This window comes from Podarcis bocagei (genome assembly GCF_964188305.1).
Source record: "Podarcis bocagei genome assembly, chromosome: 7".
NCBI classification, from domain to species: domain Eukaryota; kingdom Metazoa; phylum Chordata; class Lepidosauria; order Squamata; family Lacertidae; genus Podarcis; species Podarcis bocagei.
Genome location: NC_138132.1, coordinates 28,217,330 through 28,244,344, shown reverse-complemented (window position 1 = coordinate 28,244,344; position 27,015 = coordinate 28,217,330). Strand labels below are relative to the sequence as shown.

The 27,015-nt window shown below is 45.5% G+C and overlaps 1 protein-coding gene across 1 annotated transcript in view; it reads left to right on the top strand.

The window, feature by feature from the left end:
• The window catches only part of EXTL1 (exostosin like glycosyltransferase 1), a 62,175-nt gene extending 37,081 nt beyond the window's left edge, over window positions 1-25,094 (top strand). Inside the window, exons 2-11 of the mRNA XM_081203341.1 lie at window positions 3,548-3,641; window positions 5,485-5,592; window positions 7,069-7,188; window positions 10,832-10,964; window positions 12,904-13,022; window positions 18,990-19,085; window positions 19,534-19,620; window positions 21,893-22,053; window positions 22,633-22,804; window positions 24,574-25,094. Coding sequence (XP_081059467.1) covers window positions 3,548-3,641; window positions 5,485-5,592; window positions 7,069-7,188; window positions 10,832-10,964; window positions 12,904-13,022; window positions 18,990-19,085; window positions 19,534-19,620; window positions 21,893-22,053; window positions 22,633-22,804; window positions 24,574-24,762 — 1,279 coding nt within the window. The 3' untranslated portion in view covers window positions 24,763-25,094. The remainder of the gene's footprint in view (window positions 1-3,547; window positions 3,642-5,484; window positions 5,593-7,068; window positions 7,189-10,831; window positions 10,965-12,903; window positions 13,023-18,989; window positions 19,086-19,533; window positions 19,621-21,892; window positions 22,054-22,632; window positions 22,805-24,573) is intronic.
• Window positions 25,095-27,015: the final 1,921 nt, after the last annotated feature.

Here is a 27,015-nt window from a genome sequence, read left to right as displayed (position 1 = left end):
AGGGTGGTAGCTGCCAAAATTAGAGTAATGGTGTAATAAATGAAAATGTTGCTTTTCATATAAAAGCCACAAGGCTTTTATGGTGTTGATTTGCTCAAGACCATAGTTACTGGAAAGCTTCAGGCATAATGTTGCATTGTACAAGGATGTTAGGCAATCTCAGAGAAGCAGGCATCTTGCTGACTCCTGGTAGTGGTCAGAACGTGGGTGTGATAAGTAGACAAGCGTCACACTTATCTCCAGGTATTTTTGTTTGGCTTAGCATGTAGTTGCAAAGGAAATAGACCAAATAAGGGAAATAATGAATAATGTTAGTAGGGTAATTAGGCGGTCATGAAAGGCTGTAAACTTTGTAGTCACCACCCAAGGGGGTGACAAGGAAGGGACCTGCGCTTCGGGTGTAGGGGAATAAGCTTGTGTCTGCTACTTTTGGACACCCACTCTTGCAAGAACACTTTTGCAATCAATAAATTCTTTGCTGCTTCACCAATTTTGTTCAGATTTTATTTTGAAGGTCTCAGACCCACTTCTAAGAGTGGTGTGGAGTTTTCCCACAGCACCTGGACAAGGGAGAGGAAGGGTGGCATGCTGGTAAGGTTTGGGCCATACAGGTGCACCAACAGGAACACCTGATTGGTTGTTCCACTGGTGCGGCTACATGGCCCAGACCTTGCCACAACCCTTCTCTGTCCCTGTCTAGCCAAGCAGCAGCAACACCGGTGTTAGGAGGGTGGCTCCACAGCTCTGATACACTAAGCATGCCTTTACTTCTCCAGTCCCTGCAGACTGAGCACTTGGCTTTCCCAGGACACATATGTGCATCCATGTGTCAAGCCACACCAGTAAAACTTCAACTCTGTAGTCCCAGGGCAACTGGCCATTGGGGCTAGGAGTGTTTTGCATCCCATATTTATCACATGCGCCACCGTTTCTGTTCTAGAGCGGTTCATCTTCTGCCAAAAACTCTGTTATTCATCTTGCTGCTCGCTGCGATGAGATTACATAACTTGTGTGATTTACATAATTACATAATTTCCATCCTGGGCTCCTTTGGGAGGGTGGGACATTATATGAACGAATATGTAATATGAATGAACGAATGTGTAAATTGTGTTGTAATTTCCACTCCATATGTTCTAATGCTAAGGAAATGCAATGCAAATGGGAAGTGGACATAATCAAGTATGTATCATTTTGGACTGAAAGCAGCAACAACAAACTGATCATATTCACAGGATTGATTTCCGATCCAGATGTGGGATGCATAAGCAAACATTGGCAAATTCATTTCCATCAGAATTCTCTGTACATCCTACTTGAGCCTAAGTGTTCTTTTTTGGTAGAGAGTGGGGGAAGAAAGCTTCTTTTAGTTGCTCTTTCTTTGGCTGATGGATGGGACCAAGTTGGTCTCTTCCTTACCTTGATGTTCTTCCTAGGAGGCAAAGGGAGCAGCTCCCAACCAGCCCTTGGTCCCCTGGCCAATGGCTGTGGCCAGAGCATATTTCTCTTCAGTTCTGCAGTCCCAGGGCAAATGGCCATTGGAGCAGAGTGCTTTTGTTGTCAGGGAGTGGGGAAGCAAGCTCCATTTCTGATCAATGGTTGGGCCCCATCTGGACTTCCCCTTGCCTTTGTGTTCTTCCTTGGAGGCAGGGGCTACACAGCCCTTGTAATAAATAATTGTGTGCGTGTGAAAAATATATTTTCCATGAAATGCAGAATAATGCTTCCCTCACGGAAGGAGACATTTATCACTATTATACTGTTAATCCACACCATTTAGTCCTCTATTGCATTTTCCCTGAGATCCATTATATGTAATAAATGAATCTACTTAACTAACACTCTGGAATTGCAGACTGCTTGGGGTATATTAAAAGAAATTGCTGGCACCCTAAACAGATAACCTGCAGGGGTATGTTTATAGAAAACAAACTATATTGTTTATGGTAGAAAGCACCCTCTGGGTGATTCAATGCAATTTGCCCAGGCAGAGCAGCAAATGGTGGCTTCCCAACCTCTAGTCAAGTACCAAGGCTGACTGGCCCAGTTATTTTTTCACCTGATGCAGAAAATCCCACAAATACCTCTTCCTGAGATTCAAACAATGACAATAATAAACAGGTAAATAACTATTTGCAGCCCTTTCATGTTACTTGGCTTTTCCAGGTGACAACCTCCTTTTGCCTAACAACAGGGCCGGCCCAAACCCAGTGGGAAAATTAAGTCAGGCCCTTGTAATGTGAACAAGCATTTCTGTCCAAAATGCAGGCTTTACATTTGCATTACAACCTGTCTGAAGCAGGAGCTGCTTGAAGCCATGTGTAAGAATGCGCTCGCTCTCATTCACAAGCTAAGCAGCCCTGGGCCTGGAAGAGAAGCCATGAAGTATAACTATGCACATATCCTGTGGGAAATCCTTCCATGTACAAAGCTCCTCTGTTGCCCCCCACCTCCCTCCCTAACACTACTTAGGATATTTGTATGTGTGTGGTGAGGGAAACTCGGGACTCTTAGCAGGGCTGTGTGGAAACTTCTGTCTCTCTTCAGCTTCCCGCTCCCCCCCCCCCCCACCTGAGCTGCGTCACATTCAGCACACACAACTTCTCTGTCAGCCATTCTCTGGGCCTTGAGTGCATTCTTTGTTCCACGGTGCCTTAAACGCATACGGGAAGGATATACGTCATGGGCCCACCTTGGACCTGATCTGATGTGCAATGTGTGTTCAAAGTAGCTGCTTAGAATGGTGGAAACAGGAGAGACCACTGGAGTCTTGTAGTTGTTTTGAGACCCTTGCTGGGAGCTGGTTGTTTGCCCATTACACCAGCCCCTAAACAGGCAACTCAGGGACATAAAATTATTATTATTAGAAACATGCTGAGTCAGTCTATTGGTTCACCTAGCACAGTACAGGTCTCCCGACCTGGCCACAGTAATCCATGCAACGGTCATCTCCAGGCTTGACTACTGTAATTCGCTCTACGCGGGGCTGCCCTTGAAGCTGTTCCAGAAACTCCAGCGGGTGCAGATAGCTGCAGCGAGGCTCCTCATGGGGTCTCTGCCATGGGAGCATATTCACCCAGTGCTTTTCAAGCTGCACTGGCTCCCAGTGGAGTACAGGGTCAGATTTAAGGTGCTGCTTTTGACCTTTAAAGCCCTTCACGGCCTAGGACCCTTGTACCTACGGGATCGCCTCTCCTGGTATGCCCCACGGAGAGCCTCAAGGTCCATAAATAGCAACACCCTAGTGGTTCCAGGCAGGGTATAAATAAAAATTATTATTATTATTATTACTGGGGATAGTTGTATGATGGCGACTTCCAGATATTGTTATATTTCTTAACATCAATCTATTGATCGCATACGCCCCAAGTGCCTCAATTTTCTAGGGACAGTCCTGGAATTCCAAAAGCCATCCCAGCTTCTGATTTGATCCCAGAATGTCCATATTTGAATCAAGGTCTTCTACTCATAGGTTCAAGGCATAGGGGAGAGTACAGGCTACCAATGACAACTTTCTGAAAAATAAGTTTGGGACTTTTCTTCCTAGGTTTGACTACCAGGAACTTTTGCACAACTCCACCTTCTGCATCATTCCCCGAGGGAGACGCTTGGGGTCCTTCCGGTTTCTAGAAGCACTACAGGTACAACAAAATGTGTTTTTTGTATTTACAGATATAAACCGGTTTAATAGTTGTTACTGTTTATCAGGCAACTGTTGCTCACAGAAGGTACAGAGAGCTGAAGGAGGAAGGTGGAAGAAAGAAACTTTCTTCCCTACTTCCTTTTTCAGCTCTTTGCTTTTCAGAGGATTTATCCTTTTAAATATATTGGTGGGTGAGAATTTTAGTTTTTGTTTCGTTCATTGCTCTTTTTATCTGAAAATGATACTGAAGCAATCAAAATTTGTAGTGTAGATGTACCTGCCCCACATTCAAGTGCACTGCAGGTATCAGCTGTTTTACGAGTCATTCCCATTTCCCCATTTCCTTACACTGTGAGTAAGGAAATCTTTAAATGGACTTCTTTAAACGGAAAGTGCAGTGCTTTCTCTCAGCACAATTCCTAAACTATAGTTCCTAGGATTTCTTGTGGAGGCCATGACAGTTTGAAGAGTAGATATGCCTTCAGCAAGCTCAGTTCCTTTCAATCAATGGTGTAATGGAGGGTGAGGACACAGGAAAGACTTTTCAAGAGCAGGAGTAGTGCCATCATCTGCTGAAGCACCAAGATTACTGGTGGACTCACCTGGCTCTGACCAGTGAATGAAGTGATAATAAGGCTTATTTGAAACAGATTGGCACAGAGGAAGTTAGAGAAAGAGGACAATAACCAAGCAAGACCTAGCTACTTCTTTCCTTTCCTTTGATGGGGTTATTTCTTCACACCAGTAGTTTAATGGTAACATTTCTTTGTGGCATTCTTTGCATTTCTAATTTAAAATTGTGGCATTTCAACTGCCTGATGATCTGCCATTAAAGCTTAATGTGTGTGCATATCTCTATTATATACTGAAAAATAATGGATCAACAGAGATGTGTACTTTTAGGGATTCTCCTTGAGGGTATATGATAGTGATGGAGGCATTTCTCCACTCTCTGCCACCCCCTACCAATTTTCTTGAAAACCATAATGGGTGGGAAGATGAATTGTGTGGCTGTGGTGGCCAGGACAGAGGCCGAGCAAAAATGGTTGGGGGGGGGAGTCAAAGGCCCTGAAACTCTGCAATTCAGGTGAACCTATGATCTGAGTTTTTGGTATATAGGTCATTTCCTGAGTATTATTTATCACCACCATCATCCAGCTATTAATTTAGAGGAAGCCTGATCAAAAGAAGCAAAACCCCTCCACATTTCTATACAGTGTTTTTTTCCTGGGGGTATGCATACCCCTAAACATTTTCTGAATCTAAGTTTGGCCTCATTGAGGGGCAGTATTTCAGTATGAGTAGGAAAATGAGAGTACCCCCTAAACATTTTTTTTAGAAAAAAAAGCACTGTTTCTATATACGTCTCTTACTTGGGAATTGGATGTCCTAGTACATCGCTCCCCCGAAACAAGCAATAATATTTTATTTAGCTTAATCTCCAATTGAGCATAAATTCTCCAAGCCTCTCCAAGCCTGTTTTCTTTATACTAGGTTGCTGCAGAGGTTCAGGTTGTGTGTGTGTGATTCCCACCTACAAACAGGCTCATCTTCTGGCAGCTCAGCCAGAAAGTGTGTAGGAACAGCAACAGAGCACTTGTATGACACACAGAGGTTGCCATTAAATCACTCTTCCTAGCTCAGCAGCAATTTCAAAGGCTGCAACCTTATGCACACTTACCTGGAAGTAATCCCCACTGAGCACAGTGTGGCTTGCTTTTGAGGAAGCATGCATGGGTTTCTGCTGTTCATCCTAAAGCTACCTCTGCCTGCCCCCCCCCTTGCACAGTTCTCTTTCTTCTGTCTCTTTGATCTCTGTTCCTCGTCTCTCATTGATCCAGGCCGCCTGCATCCCAGTGCTGCTCAGCAACGGCTGGGAGCTGCCATTTTCGGAGGTGATCGACTGGAGCAAATCAGCCATCGTAGGGGATGAGAGGCTCCTGCTGCAGGTAACAATGCCTGCACTGTGTTAACAACCCGAGCCCGGCCGGCAGCCTGGTACAAGAAGGCACAGCATAAGCGGTCCTCTGTGCAGGGCTGTGCTTTTCACACAGAGCACTGTAGACTTACTGTATAGCAGCAGGCGAGATTGTGAGATCATCACGGCTCTGGCCTGAACTGTTTCTTGGTAGATCATGCATCTGAAGAGTCCATGAGGGAAATGGATGCTCTCTGTTAATCTGAGGGTGCATTGACAGGAGCAGTGCCTGAAGTAATGAAAGACATCTAAGCAGTTATTTACAGAGGGTGATATCCAGTGCTTTTTTCCTAAAAAAGTGTTTAGGGGTTTTCTCATCTTCCTACTCGTATTGAAATACTGCTCCTCAATGAGGACAAACTTAGATTCACAAAATGTTTAGGGGTATGCGTACCCCCAGGAAAAAAGCACTGTATAGAAATGTTTAGGGTTATGCGTACCCCTGCATTCCCCCAGATAAAAAAAGCACTGGTGGTATCCAACTAAGGCCCCGTCTGCACCGTACGTTTAAAGCACTGGTTTTAACAGCCATTTTTCCTCTGCAAAGATTCCTGGGAGCTGTAGTTTCATTAAAGGTGCCGAGTGTTGTTCAGAAACCCCTATTCCCCTCACAGAGCTACATTTTGCAGGAAGGCAGGACAATGCTCATCCCCCTTAACAAACTGCAGTTCCCAGAATGCTTTGGGGGAAGTGGTACGATACTGTCCTAAATATAAGATGCAGAAGTTGCCTAACATTTTTTATTATGGCATGAGCTTTTGTGGACTGGAGTCTACTTCATCAGATGTATGGAGTGCAAGCCTAAATTGAAAGGTCTTTGTGTGTGTGTGTGTGTGTGTGTGTGTGTGTGTGTGTGCGCGCGCGTGCGTGCACATGTGCATGTGTGCCCACACATGCACCCCTGCACAATAGTTAGCGGTGAGGTCAGAATAATGAAATGCAAAAACTACGGGCTGTTACCAATACATTAAAACTTAAATGTACAGTGACCTAATCATTGCTAATGGTAATACAAAATTCCTGGCACTGGTGGAGCAATTAACATCTATATTGGGATAAAAACCTGTTATCTTGATTCAGGTCATAGGTGATAATATTGTATTTCTTAAAATAGCGGTTTCATGCCGGAGTCTCACTTTGAAGCGCATAGTAACTTATTTCATTGCACTTACCACAAAACGTCATTTCCAAAGGTTTTATGGACTCCCCACCCCACCCCAAGTTCAGAATATTCAGACTTCCCAAGTATGAAAAATGTAACCTGCACGAATGCATCTTTCAGGCAATGCCTGCCGTGCAGCTTGTTTGGCTGACTCAACATCTTTACCCTTCACTTCTGAGGGCCCCCTGCTGCTCCTGGTTTTAAAGCCAGTATGTCTGGGTATATATTTGTGATTGGTCATAAATCACTCTGCTTCCTCCCCCCGTCCCCTCAACCTCCTCACAGATTCCATCTACAGTCCGATGTCTCCACAGCGACAAGATCCTGGCCTTCCAGCAGCAGACCCAGTTCCTGTGGGAAGCATATTTCTCCTCTGTGGAGAAGATTGTGCAAACCACCCTTGAGGTAAGCCACAAGAGTCTGGGCGGCTGATTCCTTCGAAGGGCCAGCTCCTTGTTCAATGTTAATTGTTGCTGAATGGTTTGGACCGAAGACAGTTGATGGATCCAGGAATACTGCAGGAGGCTGACTTCGTCATTGATGGGGAATCTATTTTGGCTGGCGGGCCAGATCCTTATCGCCTTTCCCCTGGAGGGCCCAATGAGACAGGTGGGTGGGGTCTGACACACTAACTAAGAACTGCCTTGTTGGAAGAAACCAAAATGCCCATGGAATTCAGAACCTGGCTTTCAGCAGAACTAGAGCAGATGTTTGCAAGCAGGGCATATTGTGTTGGCAACCACTCCCTGGCTACAGCCTCTGACCATGTTATCATCCATGCCAAGTCGTCATTGATTGGACAGATTTGCAGAGGAAAAGCCTGTCATTTGGTTTGTACATACAACAATTTAAAAAAATAATAATAATCCATTTATGCAAGTGAGCATCCCCTTTCAGTGAAACTGAAAGGAGTAAGAGGAAATGTCTCCAGAGGCCATGGCTATTGCTGGTCATAGAACAGTTGTAGACAATTCTGCTTTGTTTAGTGGCTGAAAAATTACGGGAAATTATGCCTTGATCAGGAAGCCTGGTGGTGCATGGGAACTTCCAGAGCTGCACTCCTTGCCCTACTGTTCCCAGCATTAAAGGAAACTGAAAACATTTTCACTGCACACTTTTATTTGAAACTGTAAGAAGAGCTGTGCTGCATTAGACCAAAAGATCTGCCTGGTCCAGCATTGTTTCCTCAAAGCAGCTCAACAAATGCTTCTGGGAAGCCATCCAGGAAAACCTGAAGACAACAACCTCCCTTTGTTTGCCCCCCCCCCCCCAAGCTAGACTGCCTCTAGATGGGAAAGTTCTGTAGGAATTATGATTAATAGTTGCTGGTAGACTGATCTCCCTCCATGCATTTGTGAAATATATTAAAACGACCTAAGCCTTGGTGGCACTGAACCCTGTAAGTGCATCAAGTGAAATAGTGCTTCCTTTTCTCTGCTTTGAAGCATTTTTTTAAAAAAAAAACCCTTAAGTTTATTTCCAACCTTTATTGTATAATAGAGCCCAACATTGCAGGCACTGATCAGATCTAGACCTGCTTAGTTTCAGCAAGGTGGTGGTCCCATGTGCCTTCAGATTATATACACTGGCACCTACAGCCCACCCACTTCAGTACTTTACCCGGAGTTACAATATTATGAGAGGAGGGATCTTCATGAACTCTTTCCATGTCGTTCATAATTTGATAATGCTGTGTTGTGCCTGCCATTTGTCTGTTGTTGATGAATGACTGTTGTTGCACTCGAGGAAAGGCTAGAGAGATTGATCGGGGGTGCCTGGGGCGATACTGGGCCAAAAGCATGCTCAGATCCTACATGTACTGACTAAGACAAGTCAAACAAGCCTTGCAAAACTGAAGACAGTGAAAGCAAAGCAACATGCTTTGTACCAAGGTCTCAGGGCCTCTTCAGGTGAAGCCTGCAAATCAGTTTGGAACATCTGCTGGTTCAGTCCTGAGCTCTTGGCAGTACCTTGTCTCCAATGTGAAAAAGATAAGTAAGATTAATATTCCAAGAGGTCAGCTGCAAGTAAATTAAGATTAGAATTAGATTAGAATTAGATTAGAATCAGCGGAATTGCAGACTTTAACATGGTGTTTAGATCCATAGCTTTTCAAAGCAAACACACAGACCACATTTGCCTTAAGGCCCAGTGAGCAATTTGGGTGCATCCAGTGCTGTAACAGGTGACAGTGCCTGTAATTGTGTAATTGTCTACTGGGTGCCCCATGAAAGCCTCTCGAAAAGGGGAAGAGCTAGTTCCTTTCAGTCCAGGCAGGAATAGAAAGCATTAGGACAACTTCATTGTTTGTTTCCATGCCTGGTTAGCAGCAGGATAAACAAAGTGGTGAGAGCTTAGATGAACCCCTGCAGTTTACAGCTGCTTGTCTAAACCTGAATACCTCAGCCTTCAAAGCTTCCCTGAGGTAACTCAGCAAAAAGGCAGAGGCTCAGGTCATGGGGAACACCTCCTTTTGCAAACTGTCCCGAGAGACGCTGCGCAGGTGACAATCACCAATCCAGGGTTCTGCTCAACAGAAATTCTGAACCCCCTCTCCAAAAAAATAATTTAAAAAAGGCAGGGAAATTTGGGTTGGAGAGAGAAATAGCACATACAGATAAAGTGTCGCTGGCAGTCTTTTTTCATCCCTTTGCTAATGGAAGCTGCTTGTCAGGTGAGGTGGAGCCGCTACGCTAGCTTCCCCACAGGTGGGCAGCAAGATGGTTGGTGAGGTGCAAACGCACCAGCAGGAACACCGAATTAGCTCCATCTGAACATTTTCATTGCACAGATCTCCCTGCTGCGTCTCCCCTGCCGACTTTCCTTCCCAGTAAGCTGCAGGGACCCTCCTGCTGGGAAGCGGGCTTAGCGGCTCCCAGCAAGCCAATTCTGCTTGTTTATCTCTCTCTCCTAAACAGCTAATCTGCTTTGACTTCTTCCCCTCTCAACTCCTGGGGAATATTAACCAATATTTTAAAAAGCGATAAGAGAATGATAGCCACCAGCCCCTGTTTCCCTGTGTGTTTACTTATTATGTTCATCTCCGTTGTTCTCTGCCTGCTGCCAAAGAGGTCTTTGGAATTATTATTATTATTATTATTAAATATTTATTTATACCCCATCTTTTTCCCTGATGGGACTCAAGGCGGCTTACATATAAAAATAAGAACCACTAAGAACATAGGCGAAACAGTCATTGTAAAACCATATACATATTTAGACCAGCCTTTCCATTGAAAGCAGCCAGTTCCCTAAAGCCTGTTGAAACCAAAAAGTCTTCACTTGCCAGCAGAAGGACAAGGAGTCTAAGTTTCTCTAGGGAGGGAGTTCCAAAGACCGGGAGCAGCCAACACTTTAAGCCTTTTTCATGTGCTGCTTTGTGCACGCATGTAAAATATAGCGAGGTTCTTGTCCCATTGTAGGAAGGGCTATAGCAGCGGCGGGGAACCTTTCTGGCACGATGGGACAGTTCTTTTTCAGCCCCACTTCCCAGGCCAAATTTGACAGGTGTCAATCACCTGTCAGTTATCAGGCACCATGTGGGAATGGGCAAGCGGTGAAGCAGTCTTCTGCAGGATTAAATGCTCTGCTCATCGGTCGATGAGTGGGAGGGTTCAGTTGTGCTATCTGCATCACCAGTGTGTGTGAAGCAGCACTTTGCATCTATGAACTATGTTCATCAGGTAGGCGTTGTTTCAGGGGGAAATAGCTTTTTGGGTCAAATTGAACACCCTTGCAGGCCAAGACTGGCCAGCAGGTCAGAGGTCAAAGGTGTTGTCCCCCCCAAAAAAGTTTTCCCCCATCTGCCATAAGGTAACTATGGAAGCTCACCCCACAGGTGAATTTTGAACTGGAGTTTCTTGGCTTGCAGTTCAGACTCTGGGTGTCTATGTGCCCCTAGTCCAGCCTTCCTTATCTTGAAGTGAGGAGGATGGTTTGCAGATGATCTCACAGGCCGGGTGACGCCCTCTCATCACCTGTCGGGTGCTGACAACTTCAGGAGCGTAATGCTGCTTGCGTGATGACAGCTTTCTTTCTTTTTTGTCAGATCATAAAGGATCGGATATTTCATCAGGAATCCCGCCCAAAGTTCTTCTGGAACGCCCTTCCAGGAGGGCTGCTGGCACTGCCAGAATACTCCACCCACCTCAATGACTTCCCTTTCTACTATCTGCAACATGGTATGGGACTCCCCTGCCCCCGCACCACCCCCACTGTCACTTAACACATCACATTATGCCTTCTATTTGCTTTTTATTCCATCAGAGATGGATAAATCTGTCAGTTTCAGTTCCCCTTCTGTTCTCTCCCCCCCCAACCTTAAGTTCATTTCCACATCAGTCTATCATCCTCATGAAAATTTTCACCATCCTTAGCACACATCACATATTTTTGCAAACAATTTCCCCCAGGATGATACATTCTGTATTGTTATTTCTCCCAATATGTGCACTTTTATGTGTATTTTCTCTTAATATGCACATTTTTGTACATGTGGCTTGGTTGGAGAACTAAATCACAAGTGCAAATTTTGAATTATTTTGTAAAATTTGCATAGTTTTTTGGATAGCATGAACTGAATCGAAATTCTCACCCATCCCTAATTATTACAATAACGATTACTGTCTTATTTATGCACAGTCCTTACTGTGATGCCTGAGTGGGTGACTCCCCCTACATATTTTTGCTATATCCTCTGTAAACCTTGGCGCTTACCCTTGCATGCTGATACTGTCCTCTTGTTTTTTCCACTGGTCCCATTTTAGCTACAATTCTGCCGGCATCTGGCAGCTGTGTTTGCTATTAGAAGGAACGATGGTTATTACTGCACCATCAGGGCACATCCTTGCACAGAGGCCTATATTCCCAAGGAGCCTGAAAGCAATGGAAGCGATTAAACAAAGTTACGGAGAGTAGAGCAGGCAGGGCTGCCCACCTGTCATTCACACCTGATGTCATAGTGATGGCAGGTGATGCTTCTCTTTGAAGGCCCGATTGACAAGGCTTCAAAGTAAACTGCAGAGCTTTCAAACAGCCCTTTGTCAACATCCTCACACAGGGATGTTTACAAAGGGCTTTCAGACCCCCACCCCTACCCCCACATTTCTCCTTCAAACTGCGGAGCTTAGAAGAAGAAGAGGGGGGAGTGTTGGAGGTGCATTCACACCCACCCTCCACACTTTTCCTTTAAACCTTAGCAGAGGTTTGAAGGAGAAACTCAAGGAGCGTTTGAAAGCCTTGAGCAAGGTGTACTCCTACTGCTCACCAGCTCATGGGTGGGAGCGCACATTCACATGCCTCCCCTCCAAGCTTGTCCTTCAACCCTCTGCTGAGGTGTACACTAGAAATAGAGAAGGGGGCAAAAAGATAATAGCAACACCAACTGTCTGGTACGTAATGGAAGGGTAGGTGCCGCTACAATAGAGCAGCAGCATAGCATGGGTTGCCGGCGCCCGGGGCATGGCAAGTGTTGCGCCCCCCCCCAGTGGACTGGGCAGCTAGGGTGGGGGCCTTTGCCAGGAGGGCCCATGCAGAGCCCACGCAGAGGGTGAATGGAGCCTGCTTCAAACAGGCTCCTGGTCCTCTGCCTCCATCCACCTGGCCACTAGACCGACCCGCCTGCCTCCGCGCCTCAGCTGCAAAGGCTCTGTACCTGTCACAGGGGTGCCTGATTATATCCCCTCAAAAATGTGCACCAGGGGCCATGGTCCCCCTATACCCACATGCTACGCTTCGGCAATAGAGACCCAGTTCCTATGTCATGCCTAATGGACCTCCTGATGAGATGGTATCAGCTGAAGGCCTTCCTGCAGAGTGCAGTGATAGGTACTGAGATGATCTTTTAGGTTTCCTGGTCCCAAGTCGTACAAGGGCTTTATACACCTTGAGCAGCCAGTGTGATTCTTTTAGCAGCAGCATCACATGATGGGCGATATTCCACCCCAACGATCCCCCAAGCCACTCCATTTTACCCCACTCTCCCTCTTTGCCCTTTCCTCTGTTGTTTTGCGTTGCAGTACGGATGGCAAGTTCCTTGGGACAGGCAGGGCTGCATGGAAAAAGTGGGGCACGAGGAGCGGCTTTGGTATTTCATACTAATTGTGTTTCTCCCTGTAACAGGATCCAGCCCCTCCAACAAATTTACAGCATTCATCCGGGCTGTCTCACCTATTGTCTCCCTTTCTCAACCCATCCTCAAGCTCATCCAAGCTGTCTCTGGGTCCCAGTACTGCGCCCAGGTAAGCAGGAGGTGTGGCTTGTCCTACCTACGGTATAGTACAGTGGCTTTCTGGGAGAACTGCACACCCTGACTTCTAGGTTCTACCACCTCGTCCCTACCTTTATTCTTTCCACCGTTCAGTGGAGTAAGGTAACTTTAGATTCTGGTCTTAATGCTGTTATCAGAGGAGCAGAGGGGAGAGGAAATGTTTTGATCAGGTCTAAAGAACCTTTGGCCCTCCCAATATCGCTGAACTACAACTCCCCTCATGCCTGGCCATTGGCCATGTCTGTTGGGGCTGATGGGAGTTGTAGTTCAGCGACATCTGGAGGCCCAAAGGTTTCCCTGCAGCTGCTTTATATGCCCATATGTGTTACATCACTTGCATCAAATGGTGATATGCTAACTCTGCTGCATTTGGGTGGTCCTTGTGCTCATTCTGCTGAATAGGGCTGTGGGCGTCTGCCCTAAATGGTGCCAGTGTAACAATTCCTGTCCTACTGCTGCTGCCCTTTTTAAAAAAATACTCTCCGGTAATCTTTGATGAAGTGAGACGTTCTTCCGCCCCTCCATAAATATGCACCCATATGCACCAAGGCATAATGTCAGAGATGGTAGATTTCTTTCCCTGGAATGGTTGGCAGCTTGGAGGAAGCACCTGGGTGGGCATACAGCCACCGCCGCTGCCAGCAGGTGCTCACCTCTCCTTCTACCTGCAGGGCAAGTCCTGTCAGCAATTATGTCTTGCTGAAGAAGAACTCTGCCAACAGGCCTCACCCATCTCAGGCCACCCCAGGTGCTCAGAAATGCACAGCAGCAAATTGGCCTGGGCACACCAGCCCAGGATGCCCTTGCACCCTAGATCCAGGCCATGTTTACTCTGAAGTAGGGGTAGGTGAGGGGGGCGATTCAACTCACATATGAAGTGTGAACTAAATTAGCACTTTCCGAAGCAGTGTGCGAACCGAAACGCCAGCTTTCTTTCCAAATGTGCGCTTCTGCGAATTCTGAGACGCAGCTCTCCAGCCAAGTAATGTGTACAATTTCGATAAAAAATGCATATGTTAGTGAAAGTGACATTCAAAAATGCATCGTATTAGGGGAAATGGCTTGGCAATAATGTGTCTGTTAGGCGGAATGACATATGAAAGTATATATTAGGAAAAATTCACAGGAAAATGCTACTGAATTTTCATAAGGATCTTTATTTTTTAAAAAAAAATAATAATAATCATACTTTTATAAGAAACATAGAACTATAGAGTTGGAAGGGACCATAAGGCTCATCTAGTCTGACCCCTTGTGACGGAGGATTCTTTTGCCCACTGTGGGCCTCCAACCCATGACTCTGAAATGAAGTCTCTTGCTCTACCAGCTGAGAACTGAATTTGGGGGAGGGAACTAAGAGAAGCGGAATTTATAGATTAATCGGGGGGCCCATTTTACTTCAGCTGAACTTGTTCAAAGTACATATGTTCAGGCACCCAGTCTCAGGTGGTATATGGTAGACGGAAGACTGTGTTTTCTCTGGGAGGCTGGGCTGGCTCAATATATTTTGCTGCCTGAGGCTGAGTAGCAAATGGTGCATCCTGTCTCGCAAATCAAAATGTATCGCACTCAAGGCAGGTCAAGTCATTACGCCCCATGAAGCAGATGGAACACCCCACTGTATACCTCTTCCTATTCCCTGCTTCTAAAAGAATGTGATAATAATAAATAGCTACCAATTTGCCCTTTAATGACACCCAGTAGCCTGAGGCTGCAGCTTCATTCTACCTGATGGTAGGGCTGGCCTCTGAGAGAGGCCCAGCTCCCTTGTTCGGTCATGCCACAAAAGATTTGTGGCTTTGGGCTGCCTCCCAACGATAGAGCCGGAATGCCAACCTATAAGATTGTTGCGAGGAGAAAGCAGGATATTGATCTGCAACCTATTCACAACCCTGGAGGTAGGGTGGGAAAGAACAGGGGGAGCCTACAAAAATGCAGCCATTCTGGTCTTATCCCAGCAGAAACCGTGCTTGTTGAGGTGTCATCCACAACGGCATGGCGCCAGCTACAACCAGGAGTTGAGGCAACCAGTTCTAAACAAGCACAGTGCACAGTGGAAATTCAGCTCTTCCCTTCTGATTTGCTACCCTTAATTTTTTTTTATCTCAGCTGTGTACACAGCATGGGATTTAATGCACCTTTCCCCAAGAATTCTGGGAACTGTAGTTTGCTTAAGCTTCTGGGGGTTCTAACTCTGTGTGGTAAACTACAGTTCCCATGATCATTTGCCCAGTAGGGTGTGTGTGCCTTACATGTATGGTATGTACACAGCCTTTATTATGCATAGTCCTCCCTGCCCTACTCATTTTATTGTTTATGATGATGAGGATTATGTTTTGGTCAGCAAAGTGGAGTCTTGTGCTTTTTCTAGGGATGGGGCAAAATCCATCTCCATTTTGTGTCTTTTAAAATAATAATATGGACTCTGCAGGACCAATATTTGGCTGAGTCAACCTGCAATGAAATAGCAGAATTGTGATAGCCAGTCTTGTGCAAAACCACCATATTATTAGTATTTTAAAGGTTGATATATTTCCCCCTTTTTTACTTTGTGAAGATCTTGAGAAATTAGCTCCTTCAAGCTGGGTTCTTGAATACAGGCATGCCTCCAGCCTGCAGCAGTCAGTGGAAGTAGGAACCCTCTTTTTGTCACTTGGGCCTCTGGAAATAAAATGGCCATATTGGGCAAGTGGAAATAGGGATGTGGCAATAGAGAGCAGCCAAGGAAACACAACCTCACAAGTGAACAGTCTCCCACCCCTCCACACCAACTGTGACAGAAGATGCATCGTGGCTCATTTTTACAAATAGGATTCTCCATGGTGTGGGAAAATCTGCATGAAGTGTAACAAAAGTATGGGCTGGCATTCCATTGCGATGATGATACCCTGTGGAACCTGCCTCTGACATGCACATACAAGTCACTGAGATCACACAACAGCTCTCCCGTGTGAAATCGCACAATAAACTCACAGCTGGAAGCATGCTAGATGGCCTAAGCGGCACTTTCCTTGAGTTCATGATTGTGAGTGGAAGAAAATGCTGCTCAAACCTCTGCAAAAGAAAGAAGAAGAAAAGAGCGCAATGCTTTCTCTTCCCATGCATGGCAATCCCCATGAGGGACAGCTGCAGATTCCTGCATTGCTGGGGGGTGGACTAGATGATCCTTGGGGTCCCTTCCAACTCTATGCTTCTATGGTAATAGCTTCTGGGTGGCCATATTAGCACAACAAGTAAAGGCTGCTAGACATGCTGGCCTCATAAGAAGAATTGTTTGCATCCTTGGGGAAATGTTGTAGTTAAGTGATACAAGCTGTGTGCATGCCATACATTTAAAGCACATAGCTCCCCCCCCCCAAGAATCCTGGGAACTGTATTTTACCCCTAACTGAGCTACAGTTCCCAACGCCTTTAACAAACTACAGTTCCCAGCGTTCTTTTTGGAGGGAGGGGAATCTTGTGCTTTAAAGCCATAAAGCACACGTTTTGCATTCAGAAGATCCCAGGTTCAGCTCCCAGCCTCTCCAGAGAGGGCTCTGGAAGATCCCTGTCTGAAACCCTGGAGAGCCCTTTCCACAGCCATCGTAGATTGTGCTGAGTCAATGGAACAATGCACTCGCCTGATGTAAAAGGCCTCATCCTACGTTCCTGCGTTAACTTTCTAGCTCATGCAGAAGGCAAAAAAGATGTGGAGTGGGAAACTCAAATCGCTGGAGAAATATAAAGCCTTCTTGCTAAATTAAACGAAATAGACCCATTACAATACGCGCTCTCCCCCACGAGAGTCTTTTATTAGCAACGATGCTTTGCTTTTAGTAATAATATTGAGGTTGTATTAAAGCGCATACTCTAGATGTCATCTATTAGAGCGGAACTGTAATTGCTTCTAGCATGGTAATTATATGGTCGACGGTAAGTATTCTTTTCTAAAAGAAAAAAAAATATTAGAGATACAAACATAAAAATAAATCCTTTGAAATAAGATGTGGGGCAGGCTAAACACAAAGACAGTTGCCATCAATCCAGGGAAAGTTTCTCATAAAATGCAGCCTAAGGCTGACATGACGCCATTCATGCAGGTAGGGAAGGTTTTCTTTCAGCCTGATAATGCTTCTTGCTTGCCTCAGTGGGAGGTGTGTGTGTAAGTCGATATTCTTGCTCTGCCCACTTTTGCCCCTGACACCACCCACCAGTGGAATTTGACCTGGAAAGTTGCCTAGAAGGGAATGTACCGTACTTTTCTGTCTATAAGACGCCCCCATGTATAGGACACCTGCTATTTTGGGGGACCCTAAGAAAATGGGGGAGATGGTACAGAGTTGTTGAACTTTTTTTTAGGTGGGAATGCCGAAAATCACTCACCCGCACACGTTGCAAAATCCGCCTCCCGTCTGTCCCATCGCTGGCAGAAACTGCCTATTGCCCACCCAACTGCCGGAGTGTCGCCCAATCAATACCACCTATTGACGCAGCAACCAATAAAGCGCACAATAGCCGCTGACAGACCCAGCAGCAACCAATAAAACATCCACCCTATGCACTACCCATGTGTAAGACGACCCCCACTTTTTAGCATGATTTTTAAGGAAAAAATTTAGTCTTATACACAGAAAGGCACGGCAACTCAGAGGCTGAAATGGCTTCCCCATTCCTGGCCCTGATATTTAACAAGCACAGGCCAAAGAATAGGAGACTTTATACTATTCTCTCCAGTTTTTTTTTTTTTTAATACAAAACATGGGTGAGGCCCCTGGCAACTCCCTGGTCTGTTTGATTATAAAGGTTAATCAAGGTAAGGGTACTTTTATTTGCTGGTGTAGAAGAGGGCTGGGCTGGGCTGGCTGTGGGTTTTGGAGGGAGTTACTGTATGTACACAAAGAGGTAAACACACCTTCCTTACTATCTAAATACACACACATGCAAACATACTCAAAAAACCTCAAGCCCAGGCTATCTGGTTACATACAAATAGGTTTGCCAGCTTTTGCACCTGAGTTGTCCCTTTAAGGCCATTTGATTTGCAGCAATGAAGCTGGAGACTGGTTATTAATTCCATGCCATTAACTAGCTTCACTTGCTGAGTTCTGCAGACCAAAACTCTCTTAAAGTCCCAAAAGCAAGCCAGTTTCGGTTTGTTTGTTTTTAAAATCCGGTCCGTTGGTGACCTTTCATATACAGCCTTTTGAAGTTAGGATGGAGTGGGGAAAAGTTAGCTTTTATCTGAGAACTCCAGGTAGATAAAAGCATCTTCCTGCACCCTAAAGCTCTTTAAGAAATGTGCACTACCTACAAAGGGGCCATCCTTCTGTTCTATATCGCCTCCCTCTCCCCCCCCTTTATAATTCGCTCTCCTTTTAACATAACGAAGATAAAACCCATTTATCCACCTTCCTCCAACTTTCAGTCAGCTGCTTGGATGAAGGTGGAGGGCCAGCATCACATGGTCTACTCTACTTCAAGAATGCTTCACCTGCAGCCTATGGGGCCGTATCCAGCCCACCAAGCCACAGGAAGTGGCCTGCCAGCCCTTGCAGCCAATCAGATTGGGAGATAAAGCACTCTGCCTGATCTTTAGAGAGCCACTTCTGGAGGGCAGCGAGAGCACTTTATCTCATGATATAAAATCCCCCTGACTGCTCTTCAGAGATCCTCTCTAAAGAACAGGCAGAGGGATCTTTTATCTCTGATCCTAGTGTTGAGATAAAAGCAGGAAGAGGCGTTATCTCTTAAGATGAAAAGGCAACATTCCCCCTCACTCCTGATCTGGGGTGGGGTTTGCCTTAGAATGGTCTGTAGAAAGTAAAAGGCAACCTGCCCCCCGCCCCCGCAGTGTGGTAGAGGGGGTTCTGGAAATGTGTGTGCGCGCACATTTGTCTGTGACAGTTGACGCATGATTCTGTGAGTGATATGCCTCCTCTTCTTCTTTCTTTAAATACAGATTTTAGTTTTATGGAGCTGTGAGAAGCCACCCCCACAGAACAGTAAATGGCCACAGACAACGGTACCTTTGACCATCATCCAAGGCAGCAGCAAGGTAAGCTGCCTTTGACTGCCGTGAAGGAGATATAGAAGTTAAAACATTGGCATTAACGTACCTTGGATAAATGCAAATGAAATTCTTCTTACAATTCTTCACAGTAACATATCAGGGTTTATTTTGCCCCGAGTTCTCTCATTCCAATAGGAAATAAACAAACTCCGATTTTTCAGTAAAGGTGTTATCATGTCTTCCCTGCCTAACCATAACCATTATTTGTGAATTTAATCATTGGTGCAATATGCCAGATTTTACTTAATCATTCTTCTCCTTTTGGTATTCCTTCCTTTTTTCATGCCTGATCTACGGTCTTTCGTGCTGCATGAAGTAAATGCACGGTCATTTCTTGATCTTCCTTCAATACTGTTTTCTTGATATGCCTAAATAATACTATGGGGTCATTTTGATCCATGTCCCTCTTGTGTCTCCTTCTTTTCTGCTGAAGGTTAGTGACCGGTTTTTGCCTTACTCCGCCATTGGGACAGATGCGGTGCTGAGTCTGGATGAACACACCAGCCTCTCAACCGGTGAGGTGAGGCAGCTCTCCTGAGCCTTTTAATGGTTTGCTCGCAGACATGGGCACCCATAATATATGGGCATGCCAAAGGGCATAATATTTGATGGGCAGTGCCCTGCACTCACACTCACAATTGAAGAGACACAGCACAAAAGGAAAAGAGGCTGGGAGGGAGGAGGAAAAAAGCAAGCTTAGGCACTAATTCTTAGATAATAAAGTTATTGTAGTGAGCAACAGGAATGGAATTTTGTTGGGAGGTGAGTCAAAAGCTGCTGGTCTTTTAGCTGAGCTGCTTGGTGAGGCCTTGCACTCGCATCTCTCTCCTTCTCCCGCAACTTGGTAGAATTTCTCCTTTTCAGCTGGTGAACTGCCAGCAAGGGAAGACCTTTGCCTTCACCATCGTGAGCTGAGTGAGTTCCAGCTGCTCAGCCCCACTCCCTTGCCGCAAAGGTCCTCAGCGGGGAGCTGCTGCCTGGCAACACCAGGGAGGGCCAAGGATGAGAGCAGGAAATGCCGCCTGCATCAGCCTGGCATCATTTGGGCACTGTGCTATTTCTGTTTCCGAAAGGGCTGGTCCAAGACATTTTGCTGTCTGAGGTGGAGCAGCAGATATCACCCTCATTCCCAGATCAAGATGAATAACAGGCACAAGGCAGTATAAATATTTGGCATTTCGGGCAGAAAATCCCCCAGACACCTTCCACGTCCCACAGCAGTAGTAAAAAACACACAATAAAAATTAAATAACCAACAATTTCCAGCACTCCCATGACATCCAGTACCTGCTGGATGAGGCAGCTGCCTCACTCTGCCTAATGGCAGAGCTGGCTGTGATTCATGATACTACACTTGAATATGATTGCATTCTGCATATTGTTTGTATGCCACCATGAGAGCCTTGGGCGGCGGGGGAAGGGTCTGTAAAGCAGGAAATAAGTATTCTGAATCAGGGGTGCCCAAAGTTTGGTCTGCAGACCACCAGTAGCCCCTGTACTTCATTCAGGTGGTTCACAGGAATGACTCTGGAAGCCAAGCCTTATGAGGAATGGTTGAGGGAGTTGAGCTGGTGATAGGGACATAGGAAGGTATCTTACACAGAGTCAGATCACTGGTCCATCTAGCTCAGTATTATCTACACAGACTGGTAGCAGCCCTCCAGGGTTTCAGGAAGGAGTCATTTTCCTGGCCCTACCTGGAACCTAGGACCTTCTGCTTGGAAAGCAGATGCTCTCCCACTGAGCTGAAGCCCTGGCCTTTTGAGGATCATGCATTTAATTGCTTTAGGGAGTGGTGATCAAGGGAGAAGTGCTGTTCTTTCAAATAGGGCTTGGAGGAGTAGACAGCTTGGGTGGGGAAGATGTCATTCTTTTATTTAAAAACATACAGGCGTGTTGACTTTTCCCAGAGCAAATGCAGCAAAATGCTTAGTAAGTCACTTCTCAAACAGGCAATCACCTGAATGGCCACCAACTTGGGTGTCTTTAAAAGAGGATTAGACAAAGGATGTCACATAGAGGAGGGAGAAAGGTTGTTTTCTGCTGCTCCAGAGAAGCGGACACGGAGCAATGGATCCAAACTACAAGAAAGAAGATTCCACCTAAACATTAGGAAGAACTTCCTGACAGTAAGAGCTGTTCGGCAGTGGAATTTGCTGCCAAGGAGTGTGGTGGAGTCTCCTACTTTGGAGGTCTTTAAGCAGAGGCTTGACAACCATATGTCAGGAGTGCTCTGATGGTGTTTCCTGCTTGGCAGGGGGTTGGACTCGATGGCCCTTGTGGTCTCTTCCAACTCTATGATTCTATTCTATTCTATTCTATTCTATTCTATTCTATTCTATTCTATTCTATTCTATTCTATTAAATTCCTGGAGGATAAAGTTATCAGTGGCTACTAGCTTCAGTTTGTGTGTTCTACTCCCACACTGTCGGAGGCAGTGTGCCCCTGAGTACCTGCTGGGAATCACACACTTAAGAAATCCCCTGCACATGGAAGAGTAGCATTTCAAGGAGGAAGATAGGCTCAAATCCTTTCCTCTTGCCTTTCTGTGTGCAGGGAGTTCTTAGCAAAAGGGAAGCATTCAAACATGAGATTGCCCCACCGCATTCTGAAGTGGCACAGTCCTAGGAAGTAGATACCACCTGCTCTTCTTTGCATGGTTGGATTGGCTGTTCTTGTTCCACAATCTACTAAAAAATGCTGGAGAAGGGATGGTGGCTGGGAAGCAGTATCCTTTCTTGGAAGAATGGTGCACTTATCCTCTTCCATCTCTCTCTTCCTGACTCTCCAGGTTGACTTTGCCTTTGTGGTGTGGAGAAGTTTCCCCGACCGGATTGTGGGCTTCCCTATGCGCAGCCACTTCTGGGATGCCAGCAAGAGCCAGTGGAGCTACACTTCAAAATGGACCAATGAGTTCTCTATGGTTCTCACCGCAGCTGCATTCTACCACAGGTACCTCCCCTCCCTTCCTCAGCTATCGCTACTGATAATTACAAGTGGAGCCTGCAACAAAATGTTGCAGTGTTCTCCTGCTCAGCCTTCCAACCAGCCAGCTGTGCTCTCATCTAGGGTGCTCCATTCCATTCTCCTCCCCTCCTGGTTTTCTGTTTTTTCCTTCCACCCCCACTCCCTCACTTCGACTGTCTATTGCCACTGAGCGCTGCCCCACCACCCTCAGTCCACCCTCAGCCCCCCCTTGCCTGCCTTATTTCTTACATCCAGTCCAGAGGGTGGCTCTGCTTGTCAACTTCCTCCTCTTTAGTCCCACTGCTAACTTTGAAGAAGAAGAAGAAGAAGAAGAGAGAAATAGAATTAGTTGAATCCATCTGTCATTGGTTCTGGCTGCTGTTGGGCTTTGGCTCCCCCTACTGTTGGCCTCCTTGCCTTCTGCCCAACCAGTTCCAATGAGCACCAGCCCCATCTTCCCCTACTAGACCACTGATTCCCTGAACCGTCCAGAGATAAGTCAGTAATACACCTGTTTCTCCTTTCTTGCCACTTTATGATGCCTCCGTTTCTGCCCCTCGACAGGTATTATCACAGCCTCTTCACCAATTATTTGCCTGCTAGACTAAGGAGCCTTGTTGATCAGATTGCCAACTGTGAAGACATACTGATGAACTTCCTGGTTTCTGCTGTCACCAAGCTACCTCCCATCAAAGTGACCCAGAAGAAGCAGCACAGAGAGAGTCCCCCGCAGCAGGTACAAGGTGTTTACTGGCCAACATGGGGAGTAGAGGGGGAAAGAGCTGAACAAGAGTGGTTTCCACATCTTTTTTTTTTAAATAGTATTTATTAAAGTTTTAAGTTTACAAAAAGACAAAAGAAAAAACACCAAATTTAAACAATAACAAAACCAACACATCACAATAAAAAATAAAAAATAGAGACAATTAAAAACAAAAGAAAAAAGAGAAAAAAACAAATCGAACCTTCCTATAGCTTATCTTTCATTTGCTTGTTTCCCTGACCTCCTCACACCTCCCTTTTTTGTATTCTAAGTCAATTATCCATTTCAGCAAATCCTTTCCCTCTCTTCAAAAATTTTTTCCTGAAAATTTATCTTGATCTTGATATAAATTTACTTTCCCACTTTTCACCAATTAGCAGTCTATTTTTCTTAAATCTTTGATACATTTTTGCTAAAATCACCTAGATTCATTCCAAAATCATTCTAACATTCATTAATTTTACAATGTTTCTGTAAATAGTCTTTAAATTTCTTCCAATCTTCCTCCACCGACTCTTCTCCCTGGTCTCGGATTCTGCCAGTCATTTCCGCCAGTTCCATATAGTCTATTACCTTCATCTGCCATTCTTCCAGAGTGGGTAGATCTTGTGTCTTCCAATACTTTGCAAGAAGTATTCTTGCTGCTGTTGTGGCGTACATAAAGAAAGTTCTGTCCTTCTTTGACACCAATTGGCCGACCATGCCCAGGAGAAAGGCCTCTGGTTTCTTCAGAAAGGTATATTTAAATACCTTTTTCATTTCGTTGTAGATCATCTCCCAGAAAGCCTTAATCCTTGGGCATGTCCACCAAAGGTGAAAAAATGTACCTTCCATCTCTTTACATTTCCAGCATTTATTATCGGACAAGTGATAAATTTTCCCAAGCTTGACTGGTGTCATGTACCACCTGTATATCATTTTCATTATATTCTCTCTTAAGGCATTACATGCCGTGAACTTCATACCTGTGGTCCGTAACTGTTCCCAGTCAGCCATCATAATGTTATGTCCGACATCTTGTGCCCATTTAATCATAACAGATTTTACCGTTTCATCCTGAGTATTCCATTTCAACAGCAAATTATACATTCTTGACAAGGAGTTGTTTCCACATCATTTCCCCTCTAATAGTCATTTGGACCCCTGAAATGTCACTCCAGATTTGCCTTCCCCAAGCTGGTGCCCTCCAGATGTTCCAAACTACGACTCCCATCAGTCCCAGCCAGAGAAGTGCAAATTTTGAACAATAGCTGTTGTTTGTGCATTGTGTTGGAAAGAATTAGGTGTTTCCTCATTAAAATGCAAACAAAGTCACATGTCTCCCTCATTCCATAGGCTAGACCCCGCCCTCCGCATGGGGTGTTCACACATAACATTCAATACATGTACCAGCTGTGTACCTGTGCACAGACATAGTTAAGCTGTACACTTGTACACATGCTCACTTGCAGGGCTCCATGAGTACACAACCTGTGTACACAATGGCTGAGCTGTACATATCAACAAGTGCTCACTCTTTCACACAAACTTTTACATGCATTTAGAGTCAACTTATACCTGCGTTCAGTATAATGTGAACAGCCCTTATGTGAAATCTATGTGAACTGCAGAAAGGAGAAGCCATGAACCCTTGCATGGCTTCCGAATAGCACTTTTGCAACATCCTTTTATTTGCAGGGGGTTAATTCACAGCAATGTGTCTGAACTCTCCCTCCCATTGCCTACCTTTGTTTCCCCTGCAGCTGTTGAAGAGCGCTCCCCCATCCAATGGGAACCTTCATTTCTCTCAGCGCCAGGAGTGCGTCAATCAGTTTGCAGCCTGGTTTGGGTACATGCCTCTGGTGCATTCCCAGTTCCGCCTGGACCCTGTGCTCTTCAAGGACCAGGTGTCCGTGCTGCGGAAAAAGTACCGGCATCTAGAGAGAGCCTAGATCCAGAGAGAGCAGGAGGAGACCTCTTCCCTCTGGGAGAAGAAATCATGCAGAAGGAGCACTGGCAGACTCAGCCCTCCCCATATTGGACACTGGGAATACCTGCAGTGCCGTGGCACACAGATGGGTTGCTGAGCTGGGACCCATTCCATCAGTAGCATTGCAAGGAAGGAGACTTCAGACCCCCCCCATGGGGCACTGCACCCAGAGCCTTCTAACTTTCGATACTGAAAGGAGGAATACTCTCGTCTTGCTGGTAGCTGTGGAGATGCCAGATGAATTTTCAGTCTTTATTGGGTTTTACCAGTACAAATAAAGGTTTGCAGGAATTGGCTCTGTCTCTCCCTGATTGCTTTTAACAGGACTGTTTTTTTCATTTTCTTCACTTCAGATAGAATTCTCAGCATTTTTTCTGACGTAACCTCAGTCGCTCGGAATTTATTGGCCTGATCTACTATGTCACCCTGCCGCTCATATGCTGGAACTAGAGGATACTAGTGTGTGTGTGTGTTCAATTTCTTTGTTATTCCTTGCTTTCCAGCAGATGCAGTTTTAAAATAAATAGGTAGGTAGGTAGATAGATACGTATTGGGAGGGTGGGGTGGAAGAACTCTGCACATGCTCAAAACAATGTGTCCTTGCATTGTTTTTTTCTTCTTTCTCCTGGTTTTTGAATTGGAGGAAAAGGTTGGGGGTCCTATCATGAAATATGCTATCTCCACCCTTTGATTCATGCATTTTTAGCCAGTGGAGGCTGGTGCATCAGGGCAAATGGGGCAGTGTCTTAGTCCAGCCTTAGTCTGCCCTCAGCACCTGCCTGCCTTTCTACTTATATCCAGTCCAGGGTGTGAAACTGCATGTCACCTTCCTCCTCCTTAGTTTCAATGTTGACCTTTCAGTTCTCAGAAGGAAGCAGGATGTGGACAAAAGTACAATTAGTGGGCTCTGGCGCCACCTACTGTTTGGCTCCCTGCATTCAGCCTTGCTGGTCCCAATGGGAACCAGCCACCACTGGTTTTAGCCAAATCTTTTTCATCTGTGGTAGCTGTCTAAAAACAGGGATTAAGGGATCCTCAGAAAAGGTAAGGGGATTGGGAGGACCCTTTGTTCCTCTGTGATTTGATAAGTAGAATGTTTATTTGTTTTAAACCACTTACTATTGGAAAGGTAGGGTTGCCATATGTCCGGAATTTCCCGGACACTGAAGTTAGAAGCAGTGTCCTGGCGGAAATCGCTGAAATGTCCGGGAAAATACGAACATATGGCAATCGATGTTGGAAGTCTAGATTTTGGCGAATTTTCTTTAAAATAGCTCAGATTTTGCACACAATAAAAAGCTCAGCAACCTTTCGTCCAGATTTTCACTTTTTGAAATATGGCAACCCTACAAAAGGAAAAGCACTTATTTGTCCTTAAAACCACACACACTCTCTCTTTCTCTCCTGAGCAGGTAAAATGTACTTTGCATATGTTCAGAGACAACAGTGAGGTGCTAGTTTTTGGAAATGAACTGATGGCAATGCATAACCAGGCCTCTCTTTTTTTGCCTTTGAAAAGAAGCAGGTGGAAATTCAATAGTTGAAGCATTTCCCAGCATGCAGTTGGAGCGAGAAGATATTCCACCTGCTAAATTTCTGCTTATTATCAAAGACAAGAGATTGGATGCAGGGCAGGTAGGAGAGATTTTTAGCAGGAGAGATTTCTCGTTTTGTCCTCACTGTTTGCAGCAGACCTTTGTTGTTGTTGTTGCTGCTGCTGCTTTAACAATAACAAGCAAGCAGGTGGAGAGAAAGAGGAAACCTTTGCAAACATCAATATCTGGGGGTTATGTAATCTGGTTCCTCCTTTGAGTTCCTGTTGTCAGAGGCAGCAAGAGGAAGTGAAGAGACTTGCACGAGAGGCAGCAGAGGAGGAGGCAGACAGGCCTGCGAAGTGTGGTTGCCAACTTTCCAACCAGCTCTTGTAGTTGTCCATTTTAGCAGCAATTTTCCCCATCCCAGTGCCTTCCAGGTGCTTTGGAATCCAGCTCCCATCAGCCCAAGCCACCATGGCTAATGGCCAGGGATGATGGGAGTTGTAGTCCAACATCTGGTGGGCACTAGGGTTGGGTAAAGCTGATCTGCAGGAACGAGCAGGCCAGTTGTGAGGAACCTTTAGCTCCCCAGTTGGTGCTGAACTTCAGTTCCCATCAGCACCAGCAAACATGGCCAGTTGCCAGGGATGATGGGAATTGTAGTTCATCAACATCCTTGG